This window comes from Poecilia reticulata, chromosome 11, assembly GCF_904066995.2.
Source record: "Poecilia reticulata chromosome 11, P_reticulata-male-v2, whole genome shotgun sequence".
Taxonomy (NCBI): domain Eukaryota; kingdom Metazoa; phylum Chordata; class Actinopteri; order Cyprinodontiformes; family Poeciliidae; genus Poecilia; species Poecilia reticulata.
The window spans coordinates 6,690,746-6,708,642 of NC_088840.1; the positions used below are offsets into that span (position 1 = coordinate 6,690,746).

Sequence of the window (17,897 nt, forward strand, 5' to 3'; positions counted from 1 at the left end):
TTAGATTTAAGACTTTTTCTAAAAATAGCATCACTGCTCGACGATGTTTCCCACCACATGCATCAGTCTGATGCTGAACTGGAGAGATCTTTTGATGAAAGATCGCTGCATCCTCAGTGCACAAAGAAGCATTATCACCTGCTCCAGAATTATCACGGATGGTTTGAATAGGTTTTGTAATAATACCGTTTTAAAGTTCTTAACCTATCTACCATGTTCTGTAAGAGTTTTATTCACACCAGCCTTGTTTAGTCCGCTTTAATCAAACTCTAGTTCATTTGCCTGGAAGGTCTGGTTCATTTGGGGAGGTGTGAACGTGCAATCAAACTCTGATTTTATCAAACTTTAGTCCGCTTAAAAACCTACGTTTTGGTTCAGTTGTAGTGAACTCTGGCGCAGTTTGGAAGCATATATGGTTGAAATTTGGACCGCTCGAAAAGCAGGACATGAGCTATAACGCAGGGCATTCATCAAAATTAAGGATGCCCTTAAAATACTGTTTTACCAAACAGTATTTTGTTTTACCAAAATACTGTTTGGTAAAACAAACAGTATTTACCAAAACTGTTTGTTTTGGTAAATACAACCAAAACAAACAGTTGTCTAAAACCAACGGGAGAAGTAGCTTATAATCTTTTGCCAATAATGTAAGAGAAAACCCACAAACACTGAAAGCTGACGCTGCTTAATTTTTGTTTACATCTGTGGAAGGAGGAAGTTGCACCTTTTCTTCTTCTGAAGTTTTCATATCATTTCCTTCTGCAGTCCTTGGTTTAGCGCCCCCACAGGCGAGGGGAGTGAACAGGCTCCTCAAAGGGTTTGGGTTGTTTTACACAGCGAACCGCAGCAGATGAAAATGTAATAAATGTTGCAATTTTGGTCCCAAATCGAACCGAGTCTATCGGACGATCAAGTGTGAAAACACAGTAAAGAGCCTCCAAAATTTTTACAGACCAGCTGGATTGAAACTAAGATTGAGTTACAACCAGCAGGACTCTGGTTACTAATTAAGTGACTTTTGTACATGATTTTATGTATCGACTGATCTGTTGGTGTACATAAAATCCCAACAAAATAGCCTCTGTTTATTCCTTCTGGTTGTGATATTATTTCATTATTCTTTGGAGCATTCTGCTTTACCCCAGAACCATCTTTCTCATACTTCTCTTCTCTCAACAGTACAGATCCACCACCTTACCCGCCTTCAAGTACTACGTCACCTGCGCCTGCCTCATATTCTGCTGTATATTCGTGGTGCAGATCCTCGTCTTGCCCAAGTAAGTCTTTGGTCCCTTTCACTCGACTCGCACGGCACACTCTGCCGGCAGCGTCGGCCGCCTCCAGCTGCGGTGGCACGCTGATGCGCAAAAGCCATTTGACGCCAGCTGTCTCATCAACGGGGACCCGGCTGAAATGAAAGAGGCAGGGGAGCAAGAGGCAGAATGTTTAAAAAGCCGATGGAGATGAAAGGGCACCGTGTCTGCCAGTGATTATAGATCAGGTGAATCAAAAGCGTGGCGTCGCTTCCACGGCGAGGAGAGAAATCCGCGGTCATGCTAATTTACCGCTTCTCTGAGCCAAAGGTGTAATTCCGCTTCTGAGAGGCCATTGATTTTCAAATTTTTGTCTCTCCCCACGCCGCTACATTGCTCCGCAACGTCGAGACGTTACCTCATCTGTTTTATGGCAGTCGTATTTAATTTTCTGCCCAGCGGTATTTACGCTTAAGACAAATGTCCGAATTGAAGGCTTTGTTTCCGGAGATGCCCTAAAATCTCCTGTTACGTCCCATTACTGTGAATGGATTGCAGCTCTGACACAGAGCAGTGGAAACTTCATCACGGTTATACGGCCCTGGATGGCTCTGCTGAGTGTGTTTGTGTTGCAGAACTGCCGTGCTGGGGATCTCGTTCGGCCTGACGTTCTTGCTGCTGGCTTTGATCCTCCTCCTTTGCTTCGCTGGTCACATTCTGGTGGGTTTGCTCGGTCTTTGTCTGACTACACACGCACACACACACACACACACACACGCACACACACACACACACACCCCACACACACACACACACTATCTTTACCAGGACTTTTTCATCGACTTCCATTCGTTTATATAGCCTAAAGCTGACCGTTACCCTGGTAACCATTACCAGGGCATGCCTCATCCTAAACCCTAAACATAACCTAAACTCAAGTCACCAACACCACTTAAAGCAGTTGGTCCCCACAACGTAGTATGTTCTAGGAAAATAGTCTTTACAACTCACACACATCATTGTATGTCAACATAATCGAGGATTTTATGTTCCCATTTATTTTAATCAATCAATTAATCAATCAAGCTTATTTGTATTGCACATTTCAGCGACAAGGCAGTTCAAAGTGCTTTTCACTGTAAAACATTATACAGTAACTAATTATGAAACGGCGATAAACATTTCTCAAAAACCTTCATAAAAATCATCAAACCAATATATTAATGTTCCAGTTGCTTCTAATCAAAGGCAACTCTAAAAGGTGGATTTTTAGTCTTGATTTAAAGGAACTCAGTGTTTCTGCATCTTTGCAGTTTTCTGGAAGTTTGTTCCAGATTTGTGGTGCATAGAAGCTGAAAGCTGCTTCTCCATGTTTGGTTCTGGTTTTGGGGATGTAGACCAGAACCAGAAGACCAGAGGAGACTGAAAGGTTGATACAACAACAGCAGATCTTTAATGTGTTGTGGTGCTATGATTTATAAACTAACAGCACTATTTTAAAGTCTGTTCTCTGAGCTACAGGGAGCCAGTGTAAGCATGAAAATGTTCTTCTGGTGGTAAAAGGCCGACTTTATTACTGTCTTTTTGTTTCTCTGAAGGGTCAGGTTTCAGTCCACACCCAGATTTCAGGGACCTTTCACAACACGTTTTTTAAATTTTGCCACATACTGTAAGTTGGATGTAGGTCTGGACTTTGACTGGTCTTTGATTTAAACCAGTCTATTGTAGCAATGTGTCTTCTTCTAAAATCAGTGGTTTGTCATAGTAGAGGGGGATGAATGCAAATGTCACTCTCTTCACAAAAAGTCAACTGCTCTTACGTAACATGTTCAAAGCTATATTTTAAATTTAGCTCTACGCATTTAATCTTCCGTTCTGTTAATTATATTATTTTACAAGTGTGCAGACAGTCACAAGAAATTCATATGCCGCTGTTTGCGTTGCATGTTTACGGTTTCTCCTCTCATTCTGCAAATATGGATTTGCATAGTGTTAGTTTACGTACGTGATATCTTTATCGCTCCCATCTGAATACATTTAAAGATTTACGGAACGTGTGAGAAATCCACCCACTGGATGTGGCATATGAAGAAATCTGCTCTGTATTCATTCAGAGACTGAGAGCCTAGAAGAGCAGTGTCTCATGAATAAATGATTTCATGCATTCTCTGCCAATCTCCATATCTGGTCTTTTGGAACTGTGGAAATCATTGAGCACGTCGGCTCAAACGCTTTAAGTCAAACGTCGCTTCTGGACACGTTACAGTTTTGTACTATCATGAGATGAAACCTCTGGCTTTCATGAATTATTTGGCCGTCACTGTAAGTTGCGGCGTCAATTTTAGGAAACTACTGTGAGAGACGAGGAAAGACGACTGGAGAACATCAGCTTAATTTTGACAGACTTGTCTCTTATGAGTTCATGAATTTATAGATATTTTTTGTGTTTAGAATCTGTTTAAAACAACTTGTTTAATTCTGAATTAGCTCCATTAGTTAGGAAACTAAATGTTTAGTTTCAAGCAACATATTCAGCTCCAAGCTAAGTATTAAGTTAACAAGCAACATATTTAGTTTGAAGCTAAATATGGAGCCTGCTAGCTAAATAAGGTTAAAGGGTAATTTTGAAGCTAAATATTTATGCTAATTAGTCAGTTTGAAGCTAAATTTACAGTTTGCTAGCTAAATATTTAGACTACAGCTAAACTGTGAAGCTAAATATTTAGTTAGCAAGCTAAATACTTAGCCTCAAAATATTAGCTTCCTAGTTACATATTTTGCTTTAAACAAAAATAATAAGCTAGCTAAATATGTAACAAGCTACATATTTAGTTTGAAGTTAAATATGGAGTTTGTTAGCTAAATATCTTGGTTGAAGTTTGAAGCAAAATATTTAGTTAGGACAGTAAATATTTAGTTTGACGTAAATATATAGCTTGCTAACTAAATGTTTATCTTAAAGCTAACATTTGAAGCTAAATCTTTAGCTAGGAACAAAATGATTAGCCTCAAACTATTTGGCTTGTTAGCTAAATATTTTTCTTCAAATTAAATATAGTTTGGAGCTAAAAATGTAAAATATTTGTATTTTTTTTTCTTGCTAATTAAGTATGTAGTTTGAAACTGTGACATTTATAATTAAATAAAATGGCAAAAATATGGCAGAAACATTAACCATTTTTTAGCATTTATGACGGGCTAAATAAGTCAAGTTATTACTGTTAAGCAGTGTAACTTTCTAAATGTCACTAAGTGCCATGATAATAATGCTCCTAAGAGTAACCCTCTACACACCTTTGGTCATGAAAGTGATTCGAACACTGTAATAAAACGATTTAGAGAGGTGACCCTGTAGTTTTGGAAGTGCAATGCATAATGTGTTGTGTAATTCAAGAAAATTCTGCTTTAGTTTTCTTTGTACTTTGAGTAGCTTTATTTATTCAGCTTTTCCGCACTCGTCTCCCGTCTTTGTCCTCACTCGATAATAGGCCTTTCGCGATAAACGATAAATCAATTAATCGGACGATAAATTAAACCTATCAACCTCATTTTAATTATTGTCTTTATTGTCTCTTCTGGCCTTTTTTCTTTCTATTGACACTGAATGAAAAAAGGCTCAGCTCCTGTGCTCTCCACTGACCCTCCCTTCCTCATTTCCTTAGTCTAATGTTCAGCGCACACTACACGAGTTGTCGGTCCATTTTCAAACCCTGAGAGACACATTAACCGACAGAAATCCTAGGTATAACGGTTCGATCGGGTTCGATCGGGTTCGTCGTGCCGTGTGGTGTCCAGCCACATGGGCACAAAATAATGGCTACAAGTCCAGTTAACAAATTTTAAAATCCGGCATTAATCAATGCTTTACTAGAATCTACCGGTGATGCATGTGGCTAGAGTCAGCGTAAAGTCCTGACTGAATGAAAATCATTATAACCTATTTATGTCACGTTAACGAAGAACAGCTGAAAACTTACCGGGTTTATCAACTGAGGTAGCAATTTGGCTCCAACTCCTCCCCTTGTCATTTCTATATTCTTTGCACGAAATGTTGAATAAACATTAATGATACCACATATCATCTCCAATGTCTGCTGGACTTCGTGTTGCGCCGTGTCAGCTGTTTGGGAAAACAGCTGACATAAATGATTTAAATCGGAGCTGCCACGACTATCTACCGTAACACACCACACACTGCTGATGATCGGTTAGATCGGCCAACGATCTAAGATTGTCATAAGGGGGAAAATAGGGGCAAAAAATCGTGTAGTGTGAACTACTGCGTTGGGTAGTCGGATGTGCCCGTTTTCTCTATTTAAATCTTGTGATTACTGAAGGGCAATATAGTATACAGACTTCATAATCTGCACTCTTTTGGTTGAATGCAGTGTTTATTTCCACTTTGGCTTTATGTTGTTTAGTTTTTATTCAAGTATGTTTTTTGTTAATGGAGACTGAGAATCCATTTTATTTTTGTTTTTGGTTGTTTTATTTAGTTTATCAGTTCCAGTGTTATGTGTTCTTTTGAAAATAAGGTGTATCTATAAGGAAATCGCATGTATTATTAGTCAATTCCATTAAATCAGTGTCAAAAGGTCTTGAAACAATATTATTGTTTATCGCAATAATTTTTTAGACAATTAGTCGTCCAGCAAAATGTATCGTGACAGGCCTACTCAGTAATCTCCCTCTCTGTTCTTGTCCTAAGTTTAGATTGCTTTTTTTTCTCTCTTATATGGTTTTAGCTTTGTTCCAGAATCTTAACTTAAATATTACACTTTCCAAAACCCACAATCTGCTACCTACCTCCCTTCACTGTCCATTAAGAAAATAAAATAAAAAGTTGTTGCGATAAAACATAAAATGTCTTGGGTCCATGAAATATTTACAAGCAATTTTTTTATAAGTTGTATTTTCTAAACCATCCTAATTTTTCGTATTGAAACAGTTACTGCAACTAGTTCAGAAACACATTTGAATATTTAACTTTTTTTTTTTTTTTGTAGTTAATGAAATCAAAGCCCTATTTCACTTCAGCTGCTTCTTGTCCAGCTTGAGGAGAGCGATGGTGGTATTTCCGTGCTCACACGGTTACCTATCTCTGGGGCTCCACTGCCGATCAATAAAAGATTCCTCGCTCAAGAAGCCCATTTCCATCTTCGTCCCCAGGAGAGTAGTATCACCCAGTAAGTGGGTCAGTTTTAATTGCTGGGAGGATAACCAATAACCTTGGGTCTGTCCTGACCCAGGAGTCGGACTCTGTATTCTGTTTAATTAGAAACAGAAGGCGGGAACAAAAGATCAGGTTTGATGAGTTTGTAAATCAATTTAACAGTCTGAGTATTCCCAGCGAAAGACCCCGTGGTCACTGCTGAAAGAGCAGCTAATTGGCTAACGAGGAGGCACATCTCAAAACAGTGGGCGCATGTTTTATCTCTGCACGACTGGTCGGCTTCACGGACATTACTGTTAACGAGGCACATTATTGCTAAAGAACATTCTCTGTTCGTTTGTGGAAGAGTTCATTACGCGCTCGCTGCGATCAAAGGCGTTTTCTCGGAAAACGTCCTTTCGGACCAAATTAGCAGAGCCGTTGCTAAGAGAAGGCACCGTGTCAACGGCTGGAGAGACAGCTTTCAAGATGGAAAGATAAAGGGATTAGTGTCTCATGGGAATTAAAAATAATATCTGACCTTACAAAAAAAAAAGGATACATCCTAATGTTGATGCTAATGTTCCTCCTTTCTTGTTTAAAAGCGTCCCTGTACTAGGAAACAAATTTAAAAGTGTGAGAGCCATTAGAGCTCATGCAGTGTGAACATGCTGCGTTGAAGAGCGAGCAATAATAGGTAACAGTCACACTTCTGGAGTCAGGAAAATGATTTCAAAGTAGCACAACATTCAGAAGAAAAGGAGCTCAGTCCAAACTTTTATAAGAAAATTAAAAAGTTGAACCTTTTTAATAAGGTAGAATTGAGTAATTGCAGTGGGGACACATTTATTGGCAGACCTAGTGAAGATGTGCGAAAAACCTTAAGATAATTACTATTTCAGTTCAAAAATACTTTATCGATCTCAGAGGGAAAGTAAATCTAACTTATATTGATTTAAAATTCTTCAGCGTTATTGTAGATGGTGATGACAGGTAAGATCTCCTGTAGCAGTCTGTATTACAGCGAATGTGAAGGAGCCTCTGACTAAAGACACTGTTTCTCTAAAGTTACGTAATTTTATTGCAGTAGCATAAACTGACACTGAAAAAAAATGGGGAAAAAATCCAACTTTATTATGCTGAGTGCATTTATTCTATGTACCGTATTTTCCGCACTATAAGGTGCACCGGATTATAAGGCGCACCTTCAATGAATGGCCTATTTTAAAACTTTTTTCATATATAAGGCGCACCGCATTATAAGGCGCATAGAATAAATGCTACAGTAGAGGCTGGAGTTACGTTATGCATCTAATAGATGGAGCTGCACTAAACGGAATGTCAACAAAACAGTCCCGACTCCGGTCAGCCAGGAGAGCCTTCCGCGACAGGGCCGGGGCGTGGCTGGACGATGAAAACGCTTCTCCGTTCGCCCACAGCACGTTTGTGGAGAACGTGGTGCTAAATGACCTGCAGACAACCTGATTCTAGACCAGTGTTTCTCAACCTTTTTCGGGCCAGCGCCCCCCTAGCCCTAATCCAGGTCCCTCACCGCCCCCCACCAAAGAATTTGTAGGTTACTTTGCACTGACAATTATTTTATTATTAATATTACTATCATTATTGTAGATGTTTTGAATCGGCGCACCGATTATGTTTTACGCTCCTTCACCTCGCGCACATAACGGGGTAAATGTAGCGAGTTTTGCCCTAAATGTATCGGCGTCTGGAGGAGGAGGTTTGGGGGAGGTGAGCGTATGTTTTTACGCTCCTTCTTGGGGGGGCGCCGATTTATGTTTTCGCATTCACCTGAATAATGTGTAGTTGCGCCCCTACCCATGGCACTTCAACAATATTATTTTACCTTTTATCTGGAAATAGTGTCTGTTTATTCTTGCCATTCAGTCTCTGTATTAATTATTGCTCGAAAGGTCTTGCCATACCAGTTTATTCCTCCGTATTTACTTTAGTTTCTTAGTTTATTCTTGCATTTTGTTCTTCATTCATTTCCATTTAGTTTCATTTGATTAGTTTTATCCTCTTGGTTTATTGCTATGCCCACTTTAGTTTCTTTCCTGTTGCTAGATTTATTTTATCGTTTATTGACCATCAGTAATCTTCACTCATCACCTGCTGCGCCGCCTAATCGTTATGTTTCACATCATGTGCTGATTTTTCAATGTTCAGCGTCGGATTCTCTGTTTTTATGCCATAATTCACATCTAGTTCGTCGCTCCGTTTTACGTCCCACTTGTCATGTTTCAGAGTTTTGCGCAATGTGCGCGGCGTTTTCTTTTTTTTCTTTTTTTTAATCCCTAACAGGGCGGTCGGGAAACATATCGATGAGGAAAAGGCAGACTGACAAGAACCTTTTAAAACAACGGAAACAATTTCTGCATTCTGATTATTGAAATTTAAAAGTGCTGTGTTGTTTTATTACCCCCGTTTCATGTCGGACCACTTACAGCACCGTGTTAACGCTATAAAATGAACCTCTCTATTGTGGTATCACCCATGGAGGGATTTCTTTATTTAAATGGGTTCATTTTTCAAAGGGATACAAAGTGAGGGTATCGTGATTTCAGTAATTACATGTTTATAAGAGCGATTTTCTGTTGTCCTTCCATAGAGGCGGGCAGCTTTCAAACGGAAATAAAACACTTTTTAATATAAATTGCTGCTTTGACATGATCACAGAACTGCCAAAACATATGTAGCTACATAAATACCAGACAAAGTGAATCACAGCAGCGTCATCAGCCGGTGTAACGCTGAACTGATGCGGAGCGGAGCTGCGCCATGAAGCTACAAACACTGAATAGAAGAAGAGCTGCCATCGATACAGCTGCAGCCAAGCTTGATTTAATGTTACACAATACAGTTTTACCAAGTTCCTCAAAGTCTAAACTGGTATTGTTGTGGATTTAAGGTGTAAAGTTTACCTTCGACCAAACGCCCCCCAAAAGCATCCCAGCGCCCCCCTTTTGTAAAAATGTCCGCCAGCGCCCCCTGCCGTCCTCTGAACGCCCCCTGGGGGGCGGTACCACCCACGTTGAGAACCGCTATTCTAGACGGTCGGTAGGTAGATGGGTCAGTCAAACTTTATTAATAGATTACAAACCAGCATTCTGACAACTATCCCAGCATGCACCGCGCGCTTCTTCTTCTATGGGCAAAAATGAAGTCGGCGGCTGCTTACCGTAGTTGTTAGAATATTGGTCCATATATAAGGCGCACTGGATTATAAGGCGCACTGTCAGCTTTTGAGAAAATGTAAGGTTTTTAGGTGTGCCTTATAGTGCGGAAAATACGGTAACATTTATTTTTCTTTTTTTAATCAGTTTATTTATGATCAGTTATTAGTTTCATGCTGGACTTCATCAGATGTTTATTTCAAAAAGTTTTATGTTGCAATACTTTCCAACAAGATTTTGGAAGTGAAACGGGCCCACAGCATCACAGATCCTCCACCATGCTTAACAGTTTGATTAATGCCCTTTTTTACCTCCTAACCTTCTGTTTTACACTGCAAAAACAAAACATCAAAAAACTTTTGGTCTAGTTTGCAGTACAAATATCTTAGTACACTTGAAATGAGACAAAACTAACTCATAAGTAAGTTTTCAGCAAGTTGCAAAAGCTTTTTTTGTATAAATAATTCCTTAACATTGACAACAACAACAAAAAACGTGTTCCATTTGCAGATTTTTCCACTTGTAACTTGGGAAAAATTTATTTTTGTAAATGAAATAATTTAACTACAACCTTTTCATCAATATTTAGGAATAATTGACTTAAAACAAGCTCCTATACCTATATCTCGCATTTTATCAGGATTGCAAACTAATTTGTATGCATCGATTGCATTCTGTGTGTTTTACATTTTCAGTTTTTAGGCTTAATCTTTTTTAAGTGTGTATTGCTGATATTATTTTAAACAAATATGCTGGAAGTTTGTCCACTGCTCCCTCCTTTTCTCCCTGCATCTTTGAGTCACTCCTGCTGTTTCCTTGGATCCACAGCAGGGAGGGAAGGGGTCCTTCTGCTCTCTGCCATGGCTCCCGGCTTCCTCTCGCATCATCGTCACCAACAACCCCTGGCTGCGATTGGTCCTCACCATGACGACCACGGCTCTCATACTGGTGATGGCTGTGTTCAATATGGTGAGACTGGCTGGGTAGAAAATGTTGCGAATGTAGTTTGTCTTCTTGCGACTCGTGGGTGTGTGCATGATCAGCAAGCAGCTGCAGATAAAGTGTTGGCCTGTGTGGTATTTATAGCAGCAAAAAAATGCAATAAACTGTGGGTTCGGTTTTATGAAGTCAAGTACTGCAGCGCTATCAGCAAAAATAATCACAAAGGATAACTAATGCAGAGTTGGAGGCAGATCACATAATTCCTACCCAGTAGGAGCAGAACTCCTCCGTTTGGCCTTTGCACCGTTGTTCTAATAGCGAGGCCGTCCAATAGTTGGGAACTTTATCGACGTTTCTTCAAATCTACCGTTAATGTCAGAAGTTTACATACAGCATTTTGTGTCTTGATGAATATACAGTCATGAATATGAACTGTTCCTTTTGTTTCAAGATGAATTCAATTCAAAAATTTGGATTTTCACTAAGGACGGACCGATTTACTTTTTTACCGATAATGATCTCTGAGGTTTAGTATCGGCTGGTCCCGATCCGATACAGATGCTGAATTGACTTAAACATTTCACTTTTTAACATGCAGACATAAATTTTACTAGTCAGGTCTTGTTTAGGATATTTCCTGATTTAACACCATTGGTGGTAATTTGACTTCATTGTGGCTGCTGGAGCTGAACTGAACTCAGCTACTGAAGAAATGTTGAAAAATGATTTAATACAATGGACAGTTAATTTTTTCCCCATAAGACCAGATTCGTTTGGATTTCTTTTTCCCCTTTATCAACAAAACTAACGATGCACCAATATGAAAATTTGGGCCGATATCAATATCCAATATAAATATTTCTGCCGTCACCGATTACCAATATTTACAGATATTGTATATCTTGTATATCATATTCCTAGCATTTCAACGACCACACCACTGACTTCACTGCTTCTTTGCTTCGGTTAAACTTCCCACAATCCTTTGCTGCATCACTATCACCGTCACATGACCAAACAAAAACCACATGACCAACACTTTCTCCTCCCCTTCCAGAAACTAACGGCAACAAGATGGAAATGAATATTTGTTGTTAATATCGGCCCAATTTTACTTATCAGGCCAATACCGATATGTTAAAAAAAACTATATCAACCAATACCGATGTTAGTTCTATGCATCGCTTTTGAAAAAATTTTTTGTATTTGTTGATCAATAAATAAACAAATACAAATACAAACAAAACAAATACTTAAAAAAATAAAATAGTAAAAAAATAAAAATGAAATGGTAAAACTAGATATAATGTTAACTTTTGAACCCAAATCAGTTTTTTTTTGTTTTGAATTATTCATTAAGACACCAAAATGAGTAGAGGAACAGTATTCCAGAAAGAGGAATTTCTCTTTTTGAAAGGAACATGCCACTCATAAATTAATAGTAGCAGGAAGATTTTTCCTTCCTGCCACCAGGCGGGCGTGGCTCCAGGAGCCTCGGCTGGCAGTGTCAAGTGTAAATCATAATTCCAGGGAACAGCAGCAAAACCTTTTTTCTGGAATAAAAATGGCTGTTTCTCAAGTGACAATCAGGCATTTTCAAAGAAATTCAAAAAAGAAGAAGGAAAAAAAAAAAAAAAAACTATGACTGTGACTGCCAGAGCACCTGCAGGAGAAGCTGATGCAGCCAAGAACAATGGCAGCGGCGCTGGATGAAGGCAAAACAATTGCAGGTTTTCAACCCTCCGCACAGCTTCTACAGAGACGGCGTGATAAAAGTTTCAGGGCTGAATAGGCTGAAGCGGTGAATCAGCGCTCCGAGCCGAGTGGCGGGGCTCAGCCTCTGCGCTCTGGTGCTTCCCGGCTGCAGAAAGTGGCGAACTTGACCTCGCGACTGACATGGAGTCTCTGCACTCGTTCAGCAGAACAATGAGTAGCGCTCGGACCAGCTGGAGCTCAATAATAACCGCAGTGACTCAGCCGCTCCGCTCTACAGTTGATTTTCTGTGATTATGTCGGGGTTGATCCTGTCTAGTAGGATTATTCTCCAAGTGATAATTCTTGCTAATCGGCTGATAAAAATATAAAATAATCAGTTAGGAGAACGACTGGCTGACACAAGCTAAATACGCAGCACAAACCATAGAATTAAAAGTAAATCGCTTGTTAATTCTCTTTATCTGAAAGTGCCAAACTTTTACAATAGCTGCAGATTGCACATGATTTTTCAACGAGGCTGGAGAGCAGCTTGATGGAAAAACCTTCAGACAAGCTCTTTGAATTTAGTGTTTTGCTCATTTTTACCGGAAGCGACTCAGATCTGTATATCTCAACTCATTGCTAGGTGATTTAAAATAAATTCAACATGTTTCCTATGATTTGTTTGTCCAGTTCTTTGTGGAGGATCCTGGAGGAGCTGCAGATGACATCCAGATGGCTGCTCTCTTTGTGAATGTGTCCAACAGCAGCCGGTCCAACTACCTGGAGGACAAAAACAAGTTTTACCTGCCGGTAGGCGTGACTGGTTGTCAGATTTGTGCCTTGTTGTGTAATTAAAACTCGGCTCCTTCAGACTAGCCAGCAGCAATTGGCAAACACCTGGTTGAACTGCACATCGGCTGAGTTCGTTATATGAGCTACTTGTCAGCACAGTTCTGGTAAAAACGTTGTTAAAGGGTTAATAGAGAAGCCATGTTGTGATGACTTCAGAAAGAGCAGGAGCTTCTTAAAGAGACAGATGCCCAAATTCAAGGCGTCAAATCTGGAAGTAAAATTTCTTTAAAGTTATATTTGGTATTTATAGCATTTTTTAGTAACTCAAGGTAACATTTGCTACACAGTGACCTGGAAAACACATAACGTTTCCCCTTTCAGACGAGGGTTTCTGCTGTTCTTTACGTCTTCAGTACTTCATCTACTGCTGCATTCTGGGCCTGGTCTCGTGCTCGGTTTTCCTGAGGATCAACTACGAGCTGAAGATGGTGGTGATGCTGGTCGCTGTGGTGATCTACAACATCATCATCCTGCAGACTCACGCCTCCCTGCTGGATGGATTCAACAAAGCCCTCTACCCCACGGACAAGCCGGACAGGTACCGGCCAGTTCTCCTACCTTTTCACATTACAGAGATGGGAAGTCTGGTTAAATCTGTATAATCCGACTAACATCCCACATCTCCCTCTGACCTTTGCGACCCCGTTGGTTAATCCCGGCCTATTAAAATGAGCAAGTCTGCAGCAGGGGACCGCTGAAACAACTCGGTGGCGGAGTTGGCAGCGTCCCATTCTGCTGTCAGTGGAGCGGAACGGCTGGAAGGAGGGGATGATGAGTGGCAGAAAGAGATAATGCCGCTCGTGTTGATGGAGAAGGATTCAGCTTTTGCCTTTGACTGACAACCGCTGGGGAGAGAAGAAGAAAACAAAAAAAAACCTGTCGAAAGTTTCTCTAGCTCTGAGAGAAGCTGGCAGAAAAAAAAAAACCTTGGTTTCTCTCTCACCTTGCTTTGTTAGCATGAGGAGTGAGTTTCTTCTTCTACAGGCAAATACAGGGGAATCATTTTGAAGTGCTAAATGAAAAGGAAATAGACCAAGGCTGCCTAATAAACCTGATTCCTGACACATTATCAACATCCTCAGTTAGCGTTACTTCTCTAACAAGTAGCAGAAAAGTGTGTGGGTAGAGTTCAGTCAGCTGAGGTACGGCAGTGAATTTACAGTTCAAATATCTATTTTTGTGCACGCAAACATAACAGAGTTGTGTCTTGTGAGCAAACAAATGCAAACAAAAAATACTGTTCGATCACGTTGAATTAGTTGGCATTTAGATGAAGATGCACCGGTGAGTCAGTGAAACATCCTCCATATATACTGGTGACTTTCGTAAAATGTGCTTAAGAAAATTCATCTCATATAAATGGTAGCATGTTTAGAAAGGTCCAATCTGTAATTTAAGTGCATTTATTCAAAGGGGAGGAAAGGTTTGTACCCACCGTCCTTAAACACACATACAGAAGGTTTTCTACTTTTCTTTTATTTATAGTCTGTCATCTTTTATTAACGGGCTGTATCTAAATTGAGAAATAAAGGCCCGATTCATGTATGTTGAGTCACTAAAGCAGAACATTACATAAAGTCAGAAAAACGTATAAAAAAGGATGCAAAATAACAGTAGCCATGATAAACCAGGCTGGATGAGAACCCAAGTTTACCAGAGGCTGATAGAGAGGGAGGTGAAAATGTAAAGAGAACCAAATTATTGCTAAAAATGTCATAAATAAAGTAGATTTAAGGGATTTAAGTCACTCTTAAGGACATTTTCCCATTTTAGAGACAGTTCTTCAGATCATAGAAACATAAAATAAAGAGAAAAAACTTCTACGTTTGATTAGAAGGGTAGATATGATGAAATAAGCAGACACTCTGCAGTGTTCCTAGAAGCATGAAGATTATCTCGGATCAGCTGTTACAGATGGAAGCTATTCTGGTCAGCTTGTTCGAGTCAACAAATAAGCTCAAAAAAGTTTTTGATTAAATTCCTCAGTGTGAACTTCATCTTTCTGGTTATTACTCTACAAAAACAGGCTATTTCAGGACGCAGAATACGCCTAAAATGGGACTCATTTGTGTTGACCACCAATTTAAAACTACAGAAAAAACTGTTATTAATCTACAAGTGGCTGCTCAGAATAATATTCATATACTGTGCTGTTAATTAGATAATTACATTTGTTAGTTTGATTTATGAATGTGTTTTATCTAGAAAGGACTTACACGGGCAGTAGCCCAGGGCCCCAAGTTTGAGGCGGCCCCAAAAATTTTGAATATTTTTGAAATTAATGTATGTTTTATTTTGTACCTTTTAATATAAAACTCACAGGCCCATATGAAGTGTTTTTTGCAATATTGTTACATTTTGTTATTGTATAAAACACAAAAATATTTGGAAATTCTGAAATTATTGTACGTCTTACATGGAGTTTTGGGATGGGATATTTTAAACCTGAAACTGTACAGACCTACCTATTAATGTATTATAATTTGCCTGATGTTGTTTTTTAAATTATTTTTAGCATATATATATATATATATATATATAATTTATTTATTTTTTGATAGGGGACCAAAACTGGCTGTAGGCCCTGGACCCTTAAAATTCTAAATCCAACCCTGCATTCACCATTAATAATCTGCTGTTTAACAGTTAGATAAATCTCATGGCTCATGCTCATTAAAAATTTATAAATGGAAAGGTAATGACATATGGGCTGACGTTTTGAAATGTAAACAAAAGATGAGATGAACAGCATCGCAAGTCTTACATTTACTGAAACTTTTATATTTTCAGACAAGACAAATGTGTGATATTGGATTACTTTGTTAATATGTCCAGAAACAAAGGCTTGCTGTGTCTCTAAAAACAACATTTTGGCATCAGCTGGAAGGTTTTTGATCGTTTAAAGAGATAATAATGATGAAATCATGGTGGTGGTTTTTTCAGACCGGCTGATTAGGATGTGATTGCAATCAGACTCTGAACGGACCAAACTCTGAAGGAGTTCTTGTAAACAGGTGTCTTATGCTATTTAGCTACTGATGTCCAAGAAAGTTATTTCTTTAAAGAAGAACTGGACTTGATTGGCAGATTGTCCTTAATAATAATAGCCGTAAATAATGGAAAAAAGCTGGAAAAACCTGCCGTCGTTAAGCATGGATGCATCCATGCATTGCATCAGCAGGGCAAAACTGAAATAAATAAGACTGCAGAGATCCTCAAGGGTCACGAATATCTGCAGACGGACGAAATACTATTTAAATATCATGCTGTTTAAGAGGAACATTTATTAGTTAGTTTTGCTTTTTTTTCTACAAACACAAGTACATTAGGACTTGTTGCATTGCCTGCCATTCATTTTAGTAACAAAATTTACACCTAACCCAGACATTTTCCCTAATCCTAACGACTGCTTGTCTGTTCCTAAACCTAACCCTAAATTTAGATGCAATCGTTTCATTTCCATCCTTTGTGTGTTATGTAGTTATTGTGGCCACAGTCGGTAGTTTTTGTCACGGCATTCATCAGCTTCATGGATAACAGCACATTGTGGATTCTCTGTTCAGCGTGTTGCTTTTAATTTCCATTCGGTTAATTAGACCGAATGGAAATTAAATGCGACTGAATTTCTCGTTATTATCATTTTTGAAAACTGGCAGGTAAACGTAGATTGGCGTAACATTTCAGGCGCCATCAGTCAAAATGACAGATAACAAAAACAAAGTCAAGCACAACCTCTATATAGTAAAATGTTCCATGAGGAAAAAGTTATTTTCCGTTGGCAAATGGACACATTTTTATCTGTGATATTACCGCATCTGTGTTACTGCTACAAAATATGAATTTATACATCTTTACTACCTGCAGTTAAACCAAAACACTGTTTCTAAGTGAACGTTATAATTGTAAGGGTTTTCAAACATGTTTTTCAGACCGGGCGTCCTGAAGGACCTGAAGACCATGGGCTCCGTGTCTCTGTTCATCTTCTTCATCACTCTGCTGGTATTAGCCAGGCAGGTGAGTGGCTCGCCCCCCGTGGAGACATCACTGATAATAAAACTTGATTTCTCTGCCACTGCTGCAGTCATAACTGAGTAATTAGGTCATTCAGCATTCAAAGATCATCTTCAGCTCCATCTAAGCAGAGATGGAGACTTCTGGAGGTCAGTGGGGGGGTGGGAGGTACTTTGACTCCTTCAGAGAAGGATATTTTTGCAGTTCAGAAGCTTTCGGTGTATAAAAATACGTTTTGTCTTCTGTAGTGTTGGTGCAACACCACCGTAATCGCGTCATGTGACACTAACTCCGCTGACACAGATTTTCTGCGGGGAATTGAATCTTTTTTTAGGGGTAACATCTATCATGTCAAAGCAGATGTTCTGTGCTGGGACTTCTGTACCCACATCCGGAGCTCCCCAGAGACGTGTGGTCGGCCCAATCAGCTTCTTGCGTTGTTCTCATTCTGGGTCACCCTCGGCAGAGAAATAAAGGTTTTGTTGACCCGACTTGGATGTTTAAAACTCCTTGTTCGAAGCTGATTCCGTTCTTAAAATGCTTCTTCATTTTTTTTCAGTTTCAATTACAAAATTCTTCCATTATCTAACGCTAAAATTATTATTGGAAGACCTCTTTGCCCCGAGCGGTTGAGGCGCTCAAAACGATTCTGCACGCTTCAAGCAGGCCGTTAACAAATTTTCCTCGCCAAATTTCTTATCAGCTCTAATGAGGTCTTTTCTCAGAACTTTCTTCAGAGGGGAGGAGAAATCAGGTTACAAGGAAAACAGCATCAGTGATTCATCCCCCAAGAAC

General features: G+C 39.4%; 1 protein-coding gene across 2 annotated transcripts in view; it reads left to right on the forward strand.

The window, feature by feature from the left end:
• adcy2b (adenylate cyclase 2b (brain)) overlaps positions 1 to 17,897 on the forward strand; it is a 71,719-nt gene that overhangs the window by 43,050 nt on the left and 10,772 nt on the right. The window contains exons 14-19 of one of the 2 annotated variants that reach the window (XM_008421438.3): positions 1,180 to 1,277; positions 1,889 to 1,973; positions 10,431 to 10,568; positions 12,930 to 13,049; positions 13,445 to 13,629; positions 17,021 to 17,105. In XM_008421438.3, the coding sequence (XP_008419660.1) occupies positions 1,180 to 1,277; positions 1,889 to 1,973; positions 10,431 to 10,568; positions 12,930 to 13,049; positions 13,445 to 13,629; positions 17,021 to 17,105 (711 nt within the window). Of the gene's footprint in view, positions 1 to 1,179; positions 1,278 to 1,888; positions 1,974 to 10,427; positions 10,569 to 12,929; positions 13,050 to 13,444; positions 13,630 to 17,020; positions 17,106 to 17,897 lie in introns of both variants that reach the window. The other variant, XM_008421437.3, reaches the window with a different exon arrangement.